Below are 21,392 nucleotides of genomic sequence, written 5' to 3' on the forward strand. Positions count from 1 at the left end.
TGAAGGTAGGGGAACTTACCTTCGGTGTAGGGGTTTAGAGTGCGGCTGTGTGACGTGGAGGGAGGAAGACTGCGGAGGTGTGTGAAGGGTGCCCAGCCCGCAGCCCGACGGGTGGCCGGGTTTGGAAGAGGGGCCTTGGGGTGCCCCTGCCCGAGCGGTTCTCGGTGGAGCTGCGGGGGGTGCTTTCCAGGCGCGCCACTAGCAGCGTCGTGCTGGATGTGCGCTGGAGTTCTCCCCGGGCTTAGATGGAAGCAAAAGCCCTCTGCACCCAAAATCTCTCAGTGCCCCAAAGCTGTTCCCTAAGAACACCGGTTGGACCCCCACAAGGTGTTACGTACGGCCCCGGTAGGCACACCGTCACGAAGCTGTAGAGGGGCACCGGCTGACGCAGGGCAGGGGGGAGCGCAGCACCCTCGTGGGAAGCTGCCTTCGTCTCATCACATACGAAAAGAGAAAACCCGCTTGGCCAGAAGTGAGAATAAATAAATAATGTGTGTTTGGAGCCTCAGTATCGGGAAAAGATTAAAACTACTGATAGCGCATGTTTGTGAGTTGGCTCTATTTTTTTTTTTTTCCCTTGCGTTTAAAGCTCTAGATCCAGAACTTTACCCAAAGCGTATGTGTGCAAAGAGTATTGCACCATTGTCTTCATGGAAATGCTGGGAAATTCTGCCGATGAATTCAGTTATTCTTTCTATTGTGACTTTTAAACTGTGTACTTTTAAGAAGCTTGAATTTTTGTCAAAACGATCCAAAAAAGACTTTTTTTTTTTTTTACTAGATAAAAAGTAAGTCCAGAAAAAATGTAATAACTTTTTGTTTCTGGAAAAAAAAAGGTGAAAATGTACTTGTCTAGTCATGAGTGTTAGATGTAAAAGCTGCTCATCTGGGAAATAGATCTTGTTACCGCAAGAGCCGCTCATCTGGAAAATAGATTTTCTTGCTGTTTTAGTGCAGAAAATAGATTTTCCATTCTGAATGATTTCTGGTGTGCTTGAGCAGCAAATAACAATAAGAATTGAATTACATAATTCATCTATTTTGTTTTCTAAAATATTTGCCTAAATAGTTATAAATCATAAATATTTCTAATTATTTTATAATTTCTTCTTTATATCCAAATATTTCCTAATAATATTTTAGTAATCAGGAAGGAAATTCTCATGTATCTCAGATCCACTGCTTTTCTTTCCCTTCAGATCAGACAGATTCCTTTTTACAGGGAAATGCTCCTGTTGCTGTGGTTTGGGTTTTCCATGTTCTCTTGTCAGAAATATTCAATAATGTGAGTGAGACTTTCTTGTCTTGAAAATCACCAGTGTTTCTGTGTATGGTGAAGTCTAAGGTTGTGTTTTGATCTCTTAAAGTTTCTTTGTATTATTCTGGTGTTGTTTTTACTTTTGTTGTTTAAGAAGAGGTGGGGGGGTGTTCTTTTTTTTCCTTCCTGTTCATGCTTTCAGTCTTGGCAGTCTATGCAGCATCCCAGTATTTATGGATCATACAGTCTGTGTAGCTCCCAAATCTTTGTATTGGATATGCTTCAGGTTTTTGGTTTAGCGTCTAAAATCTACCTTATACAGATGGTATTTACATGTGTTTCTCTGTGTTGGGAAATGAATGTTCTGCCCTGTGTCACTGAACTCAGGTCCGTGCTGTTGAGGTCAACTATAATGTTTGTGTAAATGTTTTACTAACTTGTTGAACTCAGTTAACTTTCAACTTCTTGAAATTTGTCCTGTGTACTTATCTGAGCATGTTTCACTGCTTGTATTGAGTGATGATAAACTCAAGTTTGAATAAAGCAACTCGACTGATATTTTATGTGCCTCCATGACTTTATAATTTGCATGATACATGGTCCACTCCTACTAGCTGAAAGGGAAGGTGAAGAAGAGAAGTGCAGGTGCAGCGTCTCTTGTCACAGCGCTCCGAAGTCGTTTTCTTTAGGAATCTCTGGAGTGGAATAGCTGTTGCTTCCGTCCTGCTTCAGGTGTGTGCCTCATGTAGTCACGATTGATGTTGATTGTTACTGCTCATTTATGAAGGCAGTAGCTGGAGCCTACTGATGGTGATCTGTGCATTTTACCACTTGCTTGTATTAATGAACTTGTGCTCATATTACTGTTACCCTGTTTTTTCCTTTCCGTTTGTTGTTCATTTTATCCATCCTGTTGTGTTCTGATAGCAGCTAGGATTTTAAGTTGTTTGAGAGAAACTCTTTTGGAAATAGTTCTCCTTCTCAGGAGATCTTGTCTATCTCTACCCTGAATTTTTTCTTCCGTTCTTTCTTCTGACCCTCTCTTTCCAAATTCCTTTTCCATTGTCATTTCTGTTATGGTCTGCCAATTTCCCTCTCTTGTCTCTGATTTCTCACTCTCCTCATCTGTTTTGATGCTCTTTGTGGACACTGTTTTGCTAGTGCACTTGATTAAATGGGCTTCATCACTCATCGAAGAGGCTCAGTGTGGTTTTTTGGCTCTTAATGAGGGTGCAGGAAAATAAAATGCCAAGGTTGTTTGTTGGGATTTTTTTATACTTATGAGTATAAAGGTGGAAAGGAGAAAAGTCAGGGGAGAAGTGAAAAATTGAAAGTTTGAAATGGTGGTCGATGTCTGAGAAGGGATAGAGGAGTGTTTCATGGGAGGCTAAGGCTCATCCACTAGTAGATGTGGCAAGAAAAGTATGTGTTAATGATGGCAGTCCCTCAGATATTTTCAGATCATTGGGGATTATTCTGAGGCTTGCATAAGCGTGACGTATGCCGTTTGTAATAGGACTCTGGAGTTTGTTCTTAAGGCAGGTGCTGGGGTTGTATTTGTGATGGTTCAGTAAGCTAAGCAAAATCCTTACATTGCATGAGAATAACAACACCTCTTCTGAGCAGCTGGAAGGTAGTACTCATTAATGCAGCTTATGTTCTGTTAGAACAGCACAGCGTCTTAGATTTTCAGTCGACCTCCTTGCTGTGATGGAGCAAACGTGGGTAACACCAGCAGCACCTTAGTACAAATCCATAGCTATGAAGCTGCCTGGTGGCTTAGCGCTTTTCATGAACTTTGTTCAGGGTAGGACTTTTAAGTTGTTACAGGTTAGAACTAAGTTTTTACTCGTTTCCACATAAGATGTGAATGCTTTAGAAACTACTATGACTGGAGTTGATCTGTCACAGAGGGTGGCCAGGGCTGTTGCCTGTTTGTGGAATCATAAAGTCACCTTCCTCTTCTCAGAGTGTGCTTCTGAGGTGAGCGGATCAAGAGCTTGTGCTTCTGTTCGCAGCTTTCTGCATTTACTAAGAACAGGAGGATATAAATAAAGGTCACAGAAGACAGGCAAGGTTACTCTTCTGCAGCAGGCTGTGCATTTTGTTCGCCCTAGAGATAGCTGAACGCTTGAGTGAGTTAGAGACACACTCAAGGAATGACCCAACGTGACGTTGTTTACTGAGAATGGGTAAAAGCTAATCTCACTTTGCGGTAACTGGGGACAAAGGTGAAGGATGGAAATAATAAAATTCATACAAGGGCTAAATCTGGGATAAAAGGTAGTGGAGGATAAGTGAGTTCTTTGGGTGTGGGAGAAAGGTATGTGGAAATAGAGGCTATATGTCAGATTCGCGTAGAAAGGAAAGGAGAGAGGTTAGGATTAAGAATTAAGAAATGTGGGATAGAGATAGCAAATAAAGATTTCGACAGAATGAACATAGTGGGGCGGAGCACATTGCTAGAAGACAATCAAATGTAAGGCCTAGAGGTGGGTGAGGGTCTTGGGCAGAGCAGATGAACAGGCATATGAAGTAGAATATTCAGTGCTGTGGGCAGTTGGATGTGTTACCAAGTGTCTGGAGAATGATAAGGAGCTGTTTGCGCCTTCTGTACGCTGAGTGCTCTGTGTGTATGGCAATGCAGGCAATACTGCATATGGTGGAGCATCTGGCCACATACTCTTTTCTGCTGTTAAAATGAAAATAACAAAGATAGCTATATATTCTCCTCCTTTTTACCTGGGCACCTAATGAACCATGTAATTTTTATGCCCATAGCTTTCCTTTATTAGTATTTCATAGGAAAAATATATTCAAAAAGATATGTGTTAACAGAGAAGAGGCGTAGTTGTATCTTGATATCCAGTGCTGTGTCACTTAACTTTGGGGCCTTGGCCCATTGAAGCTGTTGTTAGAAGCTGTGTAAGCAACCTGAGTGGTCAGGGCAACTGGTCTAGGGGTGAGAGTGTAGTGGGGTTATGCTGGGTTTTTCTGTAATTCTCAAAATGAAAACTGTGTCAGGAGAAAATGAGAAATGGAGAAAACCCAAAATTAAAACAGAAAGAAAAAGTATGAAAAATACTAAGAGGCAGAGCCCAGGTGCACCTTACAGTTCAGTCCCTCTTGTGTAGCACAGGCTTTTCTTGGGGACAAGGATGCTGCTGGAAGGATATGCCTTTGCCCTCTCTGTGCGCTAATCTCTCTCAGCAGCTGTTCTTAGCCTGGGATGAAATTCTCTTTGTTTGTGACTCTGAATAACACTTGTGTTCTGCCACAGCATCCGAAGTGTGTAAATGTTAGGGCAAAGTGGTTCTGCCCTGAGCTGCCCTTTAGCGGTGCTTCTTTTCAGATAACATTTGGACTTTTTAGAGGTTCTGAGGACTCTAAATCTTGAGAACCTTTAAGCTGAATCAGAAAAAAATTGTCCAAATAAAGTCAAAACTAGAAATACTGGGAAGCAAACGACTTCAACTCTTCTGCATCTGGGAAATGGAGAAAGCTTTACTCTGAAAGAAAAAATCATTTAGATGTAGTTGTGGCACTGAGTGCAGTAAATCACGTCTTCTGGATAATGTGTTGAAAAGTATCTAAAGGGCAGAATATATGTGTACAGACTGATTTTTTTTTTTCTTCTTTTTTATCCCACTCCCCCCTGCCCCCCCGACTTGTAAAGGAGAGGGCCATCAGTAATTTCCATTCGTGCTTTTTTTCTCTACAGGACCTACTGCAGCTCTGTGATTGCTGATCCATGCTTGACTGCCTCAAGGGATCCTGGCAAAATGGCATCTTCCAGACTTCCCATCCTTCTAGTATTTGCATTTTCCTCTTTGTCCTTTGTTCTTTCCCATTCAAACAGGGAGATGTGGTTTCAGGATTTCTTTCCACCTAATGTGTGCCCTATAAATGCCAAAGCCAACACTTTTTATGGCATAATGTTTGATGCAGGGAGCACTGGAACCCGGATTCACATTTACACCTTTGTGCAGAAGAACCCAGGTAAGACCTCATGTTGTTTGATGCACTTGGAATAAGTTGACTTAGGTTCCAGCTTCCCCAAAGGGTTTTTTTTTTCCCCAACACAGTGTTTGGGAACAACTGAAGATTTCTACAGTTTGTCCTTCAAATGATCCTCTGACAGATGATGATTGTCCATATGTGGTGGTATTTTGCTGTGAAAATATCTTTTTTTGTAGATATTTTGAAACTGAGGGGTTTAATTCTGGATATACTGGAGAGTTCTGAATTTCCAAAGGCTTTCATCTATGCCGCTGTTTAAAGGAATGTCTCATGGAGTTGGAAAGAGGCTTACACTGTTTTTATCAGGTTGCATGTTACCTTGAATCAAGAGATACTTTAATTCTGCATATGTTTATATGTCACATTTTGTAACAAGTTAAAATCAGTAAATTAAAGAGTTATAAGCACCAAAGGTCCAAGCCATTTCCAGGAGAACTCCTGTGCACAGATGCACCACACTCCAGTATATCTGCTTCTGACATGGTGCAGAGGCACCTGAGTTGGCTGCACACGCAACAAATTTCAAGAAGGTGAATTACCTTGGGTACAGTGAGCCAGCAAATTTGCAAAGTTTGAAGGCTGCTTGATGGAGCTCAGTTAATAAGCCCTTCAGGGCCAGGCATACTACCTGTGTGACTTCACATGATTTCAGCCTTAGTTTGGACGGACTGGTACAACATCCAGCTCTGATGGACTCAGCCTGACTTGCAATACTCAGAGACAGCTTCTAGTCCCAAGCTGCTCTGGGAGCAACGGTCACACTTACTTGGCTTTGCAGCCAAGTGCTTGAGCCCAGTCAGCTCTATTCTGTGTTTGAGTTGGATGAATCACCTAAGGATAATCAGGAGCTGACTGGGTGTCTCTTAATATGAATTAGTATTTCACAATTAGCTTGGGGACAGAAAGGGAAAAAAGTTCTACTAAGATTAGGCAACAGTCATACTACATAGCTATAAGTCATTGAAGTTCACAAATGCAAAATGAACATACTTCTAATTATAACAACATGTCCTTAATAAATTTTTTGTGAACTTGGAGGATACAAGGGCAACATTCTGTTAAATGTGTTCCTGAAGTCAGTGCTTGTTTTAGGAGGGGAACAGTATTGTTTGCAAGGGAAATCAAGAACAGTCACTTTACAGGGGTTGCAGGCAACCTTTTTGAAACCAAAGAAAAAGATTTGAGTTGTTGACTGTTTCATGTCATGTTTTGTTTGTGCAGAAAACCTTCCAGAGTTGGAAGGGGAAATCTTTGAGTCTGTGAAGCCCGGTCTTTCTGCATATGCTGATCAGCCTGAAAAGGTAAGGCTCTCCTTCATTCCCTGTGAGTTGGTCTTGCTTCTGCTAATATCAGTTGGACTCTACCAAGCAGTTCAACTATTACTAATTGTAATTGCACAGAGCCAAGAAAAAATGTAAAGGTTCTACTGCTGGCTCTCTAAACCTGTTGCTCTACTTTTGTGAGTTAATGGGAGCTGTTGTTTTACATATTCCATCAATGGAACAATGGCTTAATTAATTGCTTAAATGCTATATATGACTAGACTATATGCCCTTGAGAATTTCAAAGACAAAGTGATATTTGGCTCTAGCAGCATCCATGTTCAATGCTTATTTCCCCTATAGCTGCCCCAATTATCAGTAAATATATACTCCTCTCTCATTTACTAATAATTTTCTCAGTTTTTCCTTTTGGTTGAAATTTTCAGTGCTGGTCACAGTTCAAAATGGGCATATTTTGTTTTGATTTGTTTAATTTAGAAGTAAGGGATTAAGACTGCAAGGGTTTTCTTTTTCAGTCATGTTACACTGACAAGCAACGAGGATTAATTTCTCTGACTCCTAAAAATGTTTACTTTTTTGTGTGTGTAGTCAGATCTACAAAAGTTAATTTTTGTTACTAAGTTAATGGAGAAGGGGAAGACTAAAGATGCATTTAGCCTGTTAAGTCAGGCCTTAATATTTCTCTAAGTGTATTCTCTGCTTCTATCATCAGACTTCCAATAATTTGTTTGTTTCGATTCTTTGCTGTTATCTTTGGAACCATGGCTTGGAAGCTGGTGCTCAGTGATATGTAGGACTCACTTCAGTCATGCTCAGTTTAAATATTTGATTACAGTTTTAGCTGAGTGATGATTTAGGTACAGGCAGTTACTCTTCTGTTGCTTCAGGAATTTTGTTGTTTTGTTTATATACAGTTTTTTAAAACATAGTTGGACAGTTCTGTCTTCCACAATGAGATGTATTAATTAACATATGAGTTTATAATTTTAATAAGAAATTGAAGTTGGGTGCCATCCATTTTATTTTCAAAGGGAGGTGGTTGTGAATTCATGCACAGTACGCTCATTCCATGCCGCTCTATTGGATTAGGAGTCAGAAATGAGCAACAGAACAGAGCGCACTAAAATAATCCTGTTGTTGTGATACACAGGGCCAATCCTGAAGTAAGTTGCCATTTTCCAGATCCCCTGCACTGACAGTAAGCTCTTTCACAAGTTAAGGGAGGTGCCAGAGAAATGATAGATTAGATACTCTACCTTGTGTGCTTTAGCAGTCTTTAAGTTGAGGGCTGGCATAGGGGGAGTTTCACGTTTCTCATTTTGCTCAGTTGCATTCACTGCTACAGGAATTTGCATGTGAAACTTTATGGAAGAGCGAATGGCTTTTGGATTTTTTTAAACTGTGATGAGATCTCCCATGATTTCCCATTATTTCATCTTGTTTATTGGGTAGGAGACAAGAGGAATTCACCCCAAAAGAAATTTCTAGACGTTTCACAGGAGAATGTTTATTGCTAATGCCAAACTGTAACTGTTGGAGCAGTGTAAATAATTGGGAGCCCAGCAGCGATGCCTGTACCTCGTGTGGTAATCATTCTACAACTAGCATTTTGGTTACACTACTTGCTATGGATACACCTGGAATTCTTAAATTGCATTTAGTGAAACCTACAGACATTCTGCCTGACCTTGGTAGCCTCAGTCAGTAACTACACCATTTAGTTTCATCATACTGCAAGATGTTTAGGTTTTTCAGGTTATCAGTTCCCTCACCTCCCTCCCTTCTTTCCAAAAAATACCTTCCACAAACAATGACATTTCTCTCATGTAAGATATATCTCTGAATACACCTGTCCTTCCAATGCAGACATTCCCTTTATGGTTCTAACAAGATGTCTAGCACAGTTTTTATACTTGTCTTGGGTGTGGGTGAGGTATCTTCTGCTACTGAATACTGGTTTCATTAGTGTTGAGGAGAAATTGGGAGGCCTATTTTCTGATAGTCTGTAGGAGGGAACGATAAGAGAAACATCTTTTTCCGTTTAGGGTGCTGAAACTGTCAAAAGATTGCTGGACATGGCCATAGATGCTGTGCCACCTCATCTCTGGAAGAAGACTCCAGTAGTGTTAAAAGCCACAGCTGGACTGCGCTTGATGTCAGAGGAGAAAGCTCAGGCTCTGCTTTTAGAGGTAATACTAAGATCTTTTGGATGCACTAGTATTGCTCTCCCTGTTTCATCTCTCATGTCTCAGTTCTCCATTCTGTTTAGCATAAAAGAATTTCAGCTGTGAAAAGTGACTGTAATCCCATGATAGCTCACCGACTTTACGGACTTTCTTGTATGCTCCTGAAATCCTCTGTCTTTATGTGGATAGAAGGCACGGGGAGAGAGACCTACAATACTTGTTTCTTTCTTTCCTGGCCCTTGAAAGAGGAAGAATATTGTCTGTTCCACATACTTGTCTTAATTTCTACTGCTGTGAAAAAGAAAACTTTCTCTGTCACCCTCAGAGCAGAACAAGACTTTTAAGATCAAGGAATCTAATAATTATTTCTTTCTTCAGGTGAAAGAAGTCTTTGAGGAATCACCATTTCTTGTTCCAGAAGACAGTGTTAGCATCATGGACGGAACTTATGAAGGTATGTTTTAGAAGGAGGAAAAAGTGAAAGCAAAGAGAAATGGGGGAAAGAGAAGTAGTCACTGAACTCAGGGGAAAAAAATAAAAGGTTTCTAGCCCTGTTTGAAACAATAGAATCCTGCTTTTCCTAGGAGGTGTTGATTACTTGATCGTCTGTTAGTCTGCAAATGCAGATACACAAAGAGATTTATGAGTTAGCTAGGTGAAGGTTCATCTGAAACTTTCTGAGGTTCCGGAACAGAACTTCATCTCGGAAATAAGTGTGCATGCTATTGCAGGCTAACCAGCTCAAGATTGCTCTTGGAAACTGGTGGAAAAAAGATGGTGTCCACCTTTGAAAGGGTACATGACAATATATAGCAAACTAGGAAGCTTATGGGAAGTGCCTCGTAAATTCTGCAACATCAGCATTAAAAATAACCTATTATGATTAGCTCATCAATTTTTGAGTTAAAATTGGAAGCATTGTGACTGTTAGAGGAGAATGAAGGATAATTGGCAAGTAATAAAAAATTAGATAATGAAATAAATAACAAAATAATACATTTTAAAATATTCTGATAGGAAAAATGCAGCTAGTAAAGTAGCAAAGGAAGTAACATAAAATACAAGAAAAAGTGAAATATGTTGTAGGTTTGGAGTCAGTGATGATATTGCAGTGCAGAACAGACATATTACCTTGGAGAACGGGCAGCTGATAATCCTTCTGTATGGATACCTGAAAAGAGCCATCTGTGATGTTACATTCAATTCTGAACACTTCATTATGGCAAACATATTGCTAGTTTGGAAGGTGTTTAAGGAAAGCAAAACAAATTATCATGGTGCTTAAACAACTAATAAATGGAGGAAGATTAAAGAGCAAAATCTGTCCCTATGGGCAAGAGAAAAGGAGAAGTAACAAAAGTCTGCAAGTATTCAATGAAGTACAGTGCAATGCATAGTTTGTCACTAGGATTAACGGATGAGTTGTATAGCAGGGAGAAGTGTTGTATTGGTAGGGAGCAGGACCAATGAGGCACAATAGAGCACAGTGTAGCCTACCAAGGTTTATTTAAAAATCCTACCTCTTCTACTGTCACGTGTTTGGGTGAGAATCGTACCAGTGCCAAGCAAGCTGCTGGAGTCAGAGGAGTTGTTTGTGTTTTACTGGTTACCACTATGTCTGTAGTGTAATTACAGAAACCACAAGATTAAAACACAGAGTGGTGTTTATGCAGTTTTTAGATTAGGTATTGAAATGCTGGGGGGGAAAAAGTGCCCAAGGAAACTTGTGTATTATATCAGTACAATACACAAAACTTGTGTATTTTATTATCCAAACAACATACAATGTTTGGATAATAGACATGATTTGTGCATGCTGCAGTTGCATGAATATTACAAACTTTCTGCCTATCCCAGTTTATGAGATTTTAATAAATCAATAATGCATCATATCAATTACAAGTTTGAATTAGTCTCTGAATTGTGGGGTGGTTACATTAAGTTAATAATGATTTCTAGGTAAATAAATAATATGTGGAGAGGTGGTAACAGTGGGCAGGAGGTTGTGGGAGTATTCAGTGGTGACTTTTTTTTTCCCTTTTTCACTTTTTGCAGGAATTTTAGCGTGGATCACTGTGAACTTTTTGACAGGTAGTTAATTCTAAATATGAACTTGAGTCTCTTCCACGGAGGTGATCACCCTAAGTTCCTCTGCCTTGGTTGCCACGTCCTGCTATTCCTCCTCACTGTGGCACCAGTGCTAAAGCTTGTCTTGAGCAGACCGTGTTCCAGAGGGTGAGCTATACGTGTAGTAAGAAGGAGGCATCTTCATCCAGAAGGTGCCAGGATTTACTCAGGACAAGGAGGCACTGGCAAGCTCATTTCTCTAATGTACGTAGGGGAGTGGTGCTGCTCATCTGTTAGAAGGTGGGAGACAAGGTTTTACAATGTTCTTCATCCCAGCGTGAGCTGTAAAAGTACAACAGTATTAACAGGGAATGCACTGGTGCTTTAGCCCTGCTGGCTCTAAGAAGCTCTGGGAATGCAATGTAGTGAAGAGACAAGAAAATCGGTACTCTAGTAGGTACATGAGCAAGCAATAAAGCTGCTCTGGGTGAAGAGAAATTATAGTAGCTGGTTCTGCTTTTACTATCCTTCCTTTCCTCCTGCTCTTGACCAGCTATATGGTGGTTACAGAATTTATGTACTCTCCCTGACAGTCTTCTGCAGGAGATAACTTTGTCTCTTACTTTCAGCTTTTGCTGGATACCTAGAGATTTGTCTGGTTTTGTCTGTTTGGAGGTGAAATTGGAATTAAGGAAGAAAGTCCTCTGAACCTTTTTGCAATACATTCTGTTTGCCTACTTCTTCTCAGTGATATTTTTTGTCTTTAAAGGCCAGCTCAGCCCTCCTGTATTGCTATGATAAACTGTGGTAACTTGGTGGCTGCCTGAACATACATGCAATATCCACATTTGAGCATTTATGCACTTGGGGCTGTTCTGAACATGATGTTGTTTGCAGGGCAGCTGTCTGGCCAGAACCAGCATACTGTTGGGACTCTGGACTTGGGAGGAGCCTCAACCCAAATCACATTCCTGCCACGTTTTGAGGTGAGGAATAGTTAAAAGGGCATGGGTTAGGACTACAAGGCCAGTGGAGAGACCTGAGCACTGCTGTGCTCTCTGCTCTCACTTTGTCAACACTGGCACGAGCAGAACATCTGTGGTGCACAGAACATCTGTATTTCTGTTCCCTTTGACATCAGCAGTTGGCTGATAGGCACTTGCAAACAAAGGAGCCTGGATAGTGAGGAAATAAAAAGAAAGAAAGCAAATGGGTAAAACCACAGAGAAACAGCTTTTGTTTTCTAGACCCAGGCTGGGAAAGCCCCATTAATGCGTACGTTACTTTGTATTCAATGAATGTAGAACATTTCCAGGGAGTATTCTTGCATATTACAAGAAATTTAGGATCTGCTCTGAGTTGTCTCCCCCCGCCCCATTCCAGTCTGATAACAAATCCTCACTAAATTTTGGAGAGGGGTAGCAGGGTGGAGGGGGAGTGTCTCATGGGGCAAATGTCTTTTATAATAGCAGAGTCAATCCTATTTTCTTATCGATTTCCTCTCATGTCCTTTGAGAATTCCCCTCTCTATCCCTCAGTCCATCTCTGCTGGATCTGTCAGAAATTCTATAGCTCTTTAGAAACAGTTTAAACTGGGACCCAAGTCTAAAGTTTGCATGGGAAAATTTTATGGGCATTGGAAGGACACTATAGCATTCTGTACCTTGATATTGTGAGGTTGGTTTTGTCACTCTTTCTGAAGGAGTCCTTTAACATTTCTTGCTTACAGAAATTGAGATTGTCAAAGGCTGTTTGGTGACCACAAAACACATGGTTTTCATATCAGGATATTTTAATACTGCAATGCTGGGTCATGTTGAAACATGATGTGCAACCTTATCCTGTTCAGCAGAGCCTAAAGTACTCTGGGCTTGCCCTCTGTTTTGTGTTGATAACACCTGCTGAAGTGGGCACTAGACCAACAGGAAAGGGTGTTGCACGTCAGGGTTTTGTAGAAGTAGAGCTGTGAAGTAGGCTGAACGGCAGCTTGGGATTCAAACATCTCCTTAGAACCTTGCAGGCAAGGGCCTCCAAGGGTTTGCTGCTGACCAGGACCGATGGTGTGAATTCATAGGGCAGTCTGGAGTCAAGGTTCATGTTGCCTGCTTGTACGCTATGTCTGTTTCTCGCCTGTATTGTCCAGTTCATACAGAAAAGCACATACGTGGGTCAGTATGTTTCTAAAGAGTTTTTCCCATCTGACAGAATTAGCAGGGATTTCACCCTTTGATTTGCAGAGGGTTTTTCTCCCTTCCTGCAATCTAAGGCAGTCACGTGTTTGCTCATGTATTCATTTTGAACAAAATACTGTAATAGTGAGAGATTCATTAATGAAATATAGATTGCAAGCAAATAGAGGACATACAGTGATAACTGCATGGAGCTGTTGTTAAGCCGGTGTTATGCTTTTCATGATATTATTGCCAAAGTTCTAAGCAGCTGAAAACCAATCGTAATCATTATGAAATTGTCTGTCTGGTGCCTGCCTCATTTAGGAGGGCTGTGAGGATTTCTACGTTTTTGTGAAAGTAAGGCATGCAAAGAGCTGGTTGTTTTCTCCAAAAAAATTTTTTTCAGGATCTCTCCTTTTTAAAAGCTTTTGTGATGCAAATTTAGGAACAGAACTCAAAATACGGCAGAGCCTGGATGTGTTGGATCAAGAATGTGACTGCCTTTCCAATGAAAATCTACCTGAGGCCCAAAACAAATTTCAATTTATATTTGTTCAGGAGAAACTCAAGCTGGATACTACCAAATCTCTTTCAACTTTGAGCAGGCTTCTGTCTAGGACTCTACAATTACAGCAAAAATAACCCAGATCTGGATCTGCTTACTTGCATGGTAACTACAGGGACTCTGCAGCTTCAGTCCTTGATTCTGCTGCTTGGCCCAGAGTGTCTGATACGGATGCACAGGGCCAAGAAGGGATGGGAGAATGAGGTCACTAGCAAAGGAAAGACAGAAACTGGGTTTGACATCTCGGGAACTGGAAACAAAGGAACAGTAAATGAGCCCTAAACTGATTCAGATTTACAAGAATGTGAGAGTTAGTCTGGCAAGAAGGTGGGGACTGAGTATGAGCGGGGCAGAGGTGTACACAGGGGGAAGACTGTGAAAGGAGGAAAACCGGAGCTTGTGAGACAAGGGGTTAATTTAGAGGAAAGCACTTAGACCAGGAGGTAAAGCAGCCCTAAGACTGGGAGTGAGTGGTCACAGTGTTTCCTTGAGTATCAGCAAGACATTTAACATGGTGAAAATGTGGCCTATACTTTACTGTGCATTTTTAATTCTTCTGAGTTCCTGAATTGAGGTGTCTAGCCTGACTTGCAGGAGTTCATAGCACTTCTAGTGCAGCAGATTTCAATGGGGACTCTGTATATGTAGGCTGGCATGTAAGTACTCTGAAAAATTCAGGTATCCTGAAAGTATTTTCATCCTGATCTGTTGCACTTCCCTGTTACACATTGAAGTAACACAAATATGCATATAAATAAACTCAGTGTTAAAAGCTGCAGGTATTACAGCAGTGGGTACCGTTGGAAATTTGTTCTTTGTTTTCAAAGCAGATCAGATGAGCGTGCAGTAAACCCTATGGGTATATTTGTGATACTACATCAAAATTGGTTATTCTTTATTGCATAATAGAAACTAAAAAATTTCTTCTTTTACTTAACTTTTAGGAAACTTTGAAGGAAACCCCTGGTGATTTTCTTACCTCATTTGATATGTTTAATAGCACCTACAAGCTCTATACCCACAGGTGAGGAGCAAAAAGGCTGCTGTCTGCGCTGGGGAAATCAGTCTTTCTGCAGGCCCTGAGCTAACCACAAATGACCATGTCATCCCGTTACCAGCTGTTGGGACCATGACTTTTTTTACTGGTTTTCTTATCTGCTTGAAACATTAGTAGAAGTGGAACATGACATTAGTTGACTGGAAATGTTCCAGGATCATACTTAATATCACTGCAAGGGAATATTAGTCAGTTTGTCAAATGAAGAGGAAGCATTATGAGGCACTATATTTTAGGAGAAGAATTCTTATTACTGGATTCAGGCCAAATATTCTGGACCAAACAGAAAGGTGGGTATCATGCTAGTAGTCAAAACTGAACCTGGTCAGAGATTTGGAATGAGGACCTTCCTGAGACTTTTTCCTTCTTAGTTCTTAGTTCAAAACGGTACATCTCATCAGCACCTGGACAAAAAGTAAAACCTAGAATGGTGTAAACCAAAGAGAGACAACCACAGGCAGCTGATACAGACCATGGAGCACAACAGATTCTTGAGCCAATTGGAAGAGATACTTGGCCTGGAACAATATAATTGTGCTTACTGCATTAAGCTGACAAGTTTCTGAGCTGTCTGCAGGGAAATCCAGAGAGTTTACCTGCGTGACTTACAGTCCAATGAGAATTTAACCATGTATAATAGAGAGTTGGTGTCAGCCCATGACTAGGTGGGGGAAGATTATCATCTCAGTCAGTTACAGAATAGGCTTACTTGACAGCAAAGCTGGTTTAATAGCCCTCCTCTCCTAGTGCTTACATTCACTGTTGTAACTGATTGCTGTATTCAGCAGTACAGTCCATTAGGTCACTTAAAATAATTGGGATTGAAAATCATTCCCTAAAAAATGAGGGAGCTGGAGGTTAGTTTAACTCTGATTATTCTGTAAACATTTGTATTGACATGACTAAAGGGTCAAGTAGCCAAACAGAGGTGGGAATGAAAGGCCAACAGGTTTTTAGTCTAGCTGTGCTGCTGAAGCCAGCAACGTGTGATGACATGCTTATAAACGTTGTTCACATCCTAGCTTGTAATGAGTATAGCTGTAATCTGTGGAGTCAAACAGAGGTGCATTTCATGGAAAGGCACAGCTCCCGTTTAGTGTGAGAGGTTCTGCAGTGCTATTAGTTCTGCCCTAGGAGCACATAGTCTTGTGTGTGTGACATGAGAATGGTCATGCTATTCCACATGCAGTCCTCACATACCCTTCTTTCTCCCTTGTTTTTAAGATTGTGCATTTATACTTTTCATGAATGTCTTGTAGAAATGTCACATCAGCTGTAACCACTTTCTGCTGTTTTAGATTTACCCATTTTACAGCTCTCTGTAATTCTTGGGTTCGTGTCCCTCTTTTGGTACTTGGAATTGTTCTGGCAAAGGGAACTCTCTGGTTTAGAGAGGGAAGACTTGTGGGAAGCAGAGGAAGGAAATTTGATTTGGGTGTTCCAGGATTTAGGAAGAGACTATGGGTGAAGCATACCAGATGTGCAAGAATTAAAACTGTAATGTCTGTCTGTCTTTGTTGTTGCAGCTATTTGGGGTTTGGACTAAAAGCTGCCAGACTAGCAACGCTTGGAGCTTTGAATATGGAAGGTATGTTCATATGATAAAACATCCAAGATTGTAGAGGAGATGGTTAGATTTGGTCTTCTGTCAGCAGCCCATTTCCTGTGTCTTCACTTTTGTATCTTGTGCTTTTCTGTGTTTTCGCTGGTATAGATCTGTCTGGAAACGGGCTACCACTTGTTAAGGAGTTGTCTTGTGAGACAGCTGCTTTTCCCTATTTCAAGGTTCAGCCAGCAGTGAGATTGAGTGCAAATTCTGGAAATGCACACATGGGAACATACAAGCACTGTGTAGGCATAGCCAGCCACAAACGCACAGCTTTACAAGCATCCACAGAAACACAAACAGCATGAATAGATCCTTTTCATAAGGATTGGTGCTTAGGCCAAACCCACTGTGTTCCCCTAGACCTCTTGTTGTATTCACTGACTAGTCTGGCTTGAAGTCCATGAGCTATCACACACTCGCTCACTGACCTGAATGCATACTCACATTCCTGAGTCTTTCCAGTCTCTGACCCAGACCTTAAGTCCTCCCAGTCTTCATGCCCAGAGCTTGGGCCTTTTGTCCAGCCTCTGGCCAGGACCAGGGGTCTTTCCACCTTCTGGATTCTTACTTGCCAGCTAGATGGACTTGTGTTTACTGGAATGTACTCAAATCAAAAATGTTGGGAATAGGGTTTAAGAAGGAGATAGGACAGACTGCGGTGATCGGTCACAAGGCTCAGCCAGAAAAGCATACTGACCAGCTGCCACCTTACTTGTGATTGCCTTCTTTTATCGTCCCCTCCATTTTCCCACACTTGCGCTTCCCTGATCCCTTGATTGCCCCTTTCCCTGCCTTTGAGCCTTCCCCTAAAATATCCCATAGTAAATTCTGCAGTCTCACAGTCCCCCTCAACCATTCTGTGAGAAGTTTGTTTTTTCTGTGAGACCTGTGCTGGCCGCAACAATCATGTTTTCTTCTTATCAGTTACCGTATTTCTGGTTGAACCCTTCAAGGGTGCATTCAGTGGATCCTGTAGTGGCCATTGATCAGTGTCTTAGGAGTTTTTGTCTTCCTTGGTCAGTTGCTTTGTTTGTCTCTGTTATCTGCTGTTTGTTAGGGTTTGTGTATCTGTGTGTTTAATTTATTACCTCTTTAATTTCTTGTCTTCCTCGGTGAACCGCCATTATCTAGATATCCCTGTACCATTTATCTCTCATTCACAAATTACAAGCCTAGCTGCTTTGCAGCTTGCAGGACAAAATGGACACAACTTCTCCAGACTGAGACTGGTCCTTAATTCATAATCCGTTTGTGCAGCATCCATCAATTCAGATTTCCTACTTTTGCTTAAAGACCTTAATAAAGATCGTTCAGCCTTTTCTTTTCTGGTTCTGCATATTGATCGATAACTGTGTTAAATTTTATCCTTTCTGATTCTTCCCTCTGGTTTCATTCCAGCTGTGGATGGACAAATGTTCCGCAGTTCTTGTTTGCCGAAGCAGCTGGAGGCAGAGTGGCACTTTGGGGGAGTGAAATACCAGTATGGTGGCAACAAAGAAGGTAAACTAAGGAGACTTCTTGCTACTTGTAAGACAGTCTTGTCTCCAGAATCTGAGTTTTTCGTTGGCAAATGGAAACTGCATCAGTTACCTTGGGTTATGAAGGATACCTGTCCGGTCATAGATGTGCACTTTTGACAGAGCCAAAGAAAAATCTGAACCTGTAGGAATAGCTGGCCTGTACTTTCCGTACTGTGGCTGTGATCTCTTATTACAAATGCTACCTTTATAGTAAATGTTAGGAGTTGCTTGTGCAATTAAGGGAGGTTTTTCTGAGGCTTTGAGCCAAGTGCAAAAACTCTGGCCGTGTTAGGGTACAATAACTGGTAGGCCAAAGAACATCTCGCTTATGGAACTGCTTCTTAAGATTCTGTCCCTAATGCTGCATACAGAAGGTGAAGCTGCTGCCATCAGTGACTAGAACAGACCCCTTTGGTGTCTGTTGTTGCTTTGCTTTACAGTGGGGAACACGAGAGCTGACTTGCAGATTTGCTATGCGTGGAGTGGATTGATAAATTTACAATGTGATGGGGAGGGAAAAGAAGGTTTTATCTAGCAGGTGGTAGCAAATGTAAATGAGATTCTGCTGCCCACAGAACATAACAATGGGAGTTTGGCCTGATGTGGAGGAAGCTTTTCATGCACTTACACTAGTTTGCGCAGTGTACCTTTCAGATATTGCTATGATCTGCTCTAACCAGTTCCACTTGATGATCGTGATTTAGGGTCCTTGCCTGACATGCTGCATTACAGAAGGGATATGTAAGCTCTTCTGGCCTCTTGTGGTGCTTTAATCTCTGCTTCTTCCCTTTTTCATCCTATTGCCACTGATTCTTCCATCTTGATATTCCTCTTTGACTCATCCCATCTGTGTTTTTCCTGACAGGAGAAACAGGATTCAAGCCTTGCTACTTGGAAGTGCTCAAGGTTGTCAAAGGGAAACTGCACCAACCAGATGAGATTCGTGGAAGTTCTTTCTATGCTTTCTCCTATTACTATGATCGAGCAGTTGACACCAACCTAATTGGTAAATTGCTTTGGGATAATCTACTATGTGTGAGCATGTCAACCAGAAGGTAGGCAGAGGAATCCTGGAGGATGGAGCCATGGGGAGCAGGGAAAAGGAATGGTGTTGAGAAAGAGGAAATACAGAGAATGCATTCAGGGAATGAACGTATATCGGTCAGTGCAGTTTGATGTTCAGAGTTCAGCGGATGAAACCTGTCCTCTGAGCTCCAGTTACACTTGCACCTCTGTCTTCTGTTACTAACAGATCTCACTCCTAGCCCAGCATCACCAAGTGGCACTCTACAGTCATCTTAGATATAGAACTCAATTGTTTTCAGGTCTATGACAATCTTTTCTCACCTCTTCCTTTTCAGATTATGAACAGGGAGGTGTTTTGGAAGTGAGAGATTTTGAAAGGAAAGCCAAAGAAGGTAATTGTCGTGAGACTTAGGAAACCGGTGTGGATGAGAAATAACAAATATATGAATGTATAGGCAGTACATAATGTGACGTAAAGGTTAAATAAACCCTTTTTTTTTTTTATTCCACTTACACCTTCCATGTCATGTTACTTACCTTTTATTAGCCAACACCTGTAACTGTTGCAGAAGAAAGTACTGATAGAGCAGTGAAGGGAAACAAAGTGTTAGTGGCTTTGCAGTTGTGCACAGGAGAGGAGGGCGATAGTTCATAAACGTCAGTACAAAAGAAAGTGAATTTGCTGTATCAACAGCTCCTTCTGTCAAACTGCAACTCGGAGTTTAGGAGAGTGCTGACTTCTGTAAGTCTGTCACTTTAAATCCTTTTTAACTTCTAACAAGGTGGAGGGAGAGAGCAGAGGTTGTTTAAGTCTGACAGCCTCTTCTGCATTACTTTCACTCCCCCTGACTTTTTTCCTGAACGCTTGTTCTAGTTTTGTACCTCCTCCTGTGAAAAAAGAGCTCCCACCTTGTCGAGCTACTGATGGTTAAGAGCAAGTCATTACCTCTGAATTCTGATCATCCTCATGATGATTAGTAGACTGTATTTTTCACCAGAAGATGCTTAATTATGTAGTCCAGGACTGACTTTTTTCTAAAACAGGACATAAATTCTAATGATTTTTCAGTTAAACTTAATCTCCCTAGAAACTCAGATGGTTTTGAATAGGGGGATTAGACTCTAAAGTTTGTGTGTGGGTTGGTTTTGTTGGGTTTTTTTCCCCTGGATACTGAGAGAGCTTATTTCCAGAGAGGCAGCTAAGATGCTATCTAACACCATCAAACCATTTATTTCAGTTTAGAGCATCAGGAGATCAATTCTGTGATCCTAAATTAATGCTCCTCTTTCTCATTTCAATAGTAGGAGGATGCTGCTTATTAGTTTCTAAAAGGAACTGAACTCCACTTTTGATGCTTGTAGAGCAGGGCAGTAACAGTAGGTCTAGAAGACGATGTTTCGTGTAAATCCATTTCCCAGTCACTGTCACCCTTACTGTGGCATCTTGACTTAGCTGCAGCAAGGGAGTGGTTGGTTGGGCAATAGCCTCTTCCATGTCCTTGAACATGTGTGGTTGGAAAAAAATAAAAGCAGCTGCCATGCTAGAAGGTGGAGTCCATTACTGGAGCCATCCTTGGGGACTGGAGAACAAAAACAAATGATGCTCTGATCTTGAAAGAATAAGTAATCTAGCAACTCCCTGTCAGTTGTCAACTGAGCAAAGTTTCAGACTTCAAAAGAGCTGTGTGGATTATATTGCTGTAATAAAAAACGTACTTGTAATGGAGTTAAGAGAAACTGGAAGTACTGTATGGTTTATTCCCCAACATTATAGAACAGCTGTGTAGCATGTACCATGTGTCATATGTACCCGTTAATAGAAGTAGGTGGCTTGTTTTAGTAGGCTTTGGCTTGAGGTCCGTTCAAATGTACAGTGTGGATAAAAGCTCGTATTTTGCTGAGATCTCTTTTTCTTTTTTTCTTCCTTCTCTAGTCTGTGATAACATGGAGAGGTACAACTCAGCCAGTCCGTTCCTCTGCATGGATCTCACTTACATCACAGCTTTACTAAAGGAAGGCTTTGGATTTAGGGACAACACACTCTTACAGGTGGGAGAAACAGTTAAATCCCAAAGCCAGCTTCCCAGTTTCTGTACCAATCAACATGCATTAGTTCATTTTTCTGGCTAATTAACTATTGAGTCTTTCCAGGGTTGTTACAATAGATGCTGTCATCTGTACAACATATGAATCTAGAGAACTGTTGGGTACAACTTCTTTTTCTTCCTTTGTAGTTAACAAAGAAAGTGAACAACATAGAGACAAGCTGGACTTTGGGTGCTACCTTTCACCTACTGCAGTCTCTGGGGATAACCTATTGAGCTGTGACATTCCTGTGGACTTCAGCATTTCTGAAAGGCTGAGAAAGCAAACTGAAATCTCCAGTTATGTTGTTCAGCTGCAGTTGGTCACAGAGCAGAACGTCGATCAAAACTACAGAACAGAGCTTCACCCTGGATTGGCATCGTGCATAATGAGAGTTGCTGCAGTATGATTTATAATTGCGATTGCCATAAATGATCGAGAAGCTGCCTCCTGAAATTCAAAAGGCCTAAACTCCAGCAGAGTATCCACAGGGGTCTCAAAGCCAGCTTTCACCAGCACGTCTCTATAACATCCCATTGCTAGGA

General features: G+C 41.2%; 1 protein-coding gene across 1 annotated transcript; it reads left to right on the top strand.

Annotated features, from left to right (window-relative positions):
• Positions 1–1,472: 1,472 nt before the first annotated feature.
• ENTPD5 (ectonucleoside triphosphate diphosphohydrolase 5) lies at positions 1,473–21,134 on the top strand. Its single transcript, XM_009697417.1, has 14 exons — positions 1,473–1,645; positions 4,980–5,257; positions 6,500–6,579; positions 8,607–8,750; positions 9,126–9,201; positions 10,803–10,838; positions 11,712–11,800; positions 14,495–14,574; positions 16,134–16,195; positions 17,615–17,716; positions 18,602–18,742; positions 19,098–19,154; positions 20,696–20,811; positions 20,997–21,134. The coding sequence occupies exons 1-14, from the start codon at positions 1,473–1,475 to the stop codon at positions 21,081–21,083; spliced, it is 1,521 nt and encodes a 506-aa protein (XP_009695719.1). The 3' UTR covers positions 21,084–21,134.
• The last annotated feature ends 258 nt before the right edge of the window (positions 21,135–21,392 follow it).

This window comes from Cariama cristata, unplaced genomic scaffold (assembly GCF_000690535.1).
Source record: "Cariama cristata isolate BGI_N322 unplaced genomic scaffold, ASM69053v1 scaffold15733, whole genome shotgun sequence".
Classification (NCBI taxonomy): domain Eukaryota; kingdom Metazoa; phylum Chordata; class Aves; order Cariamiformes; family Cariamidae; genus Cariama; species Cariama cristata.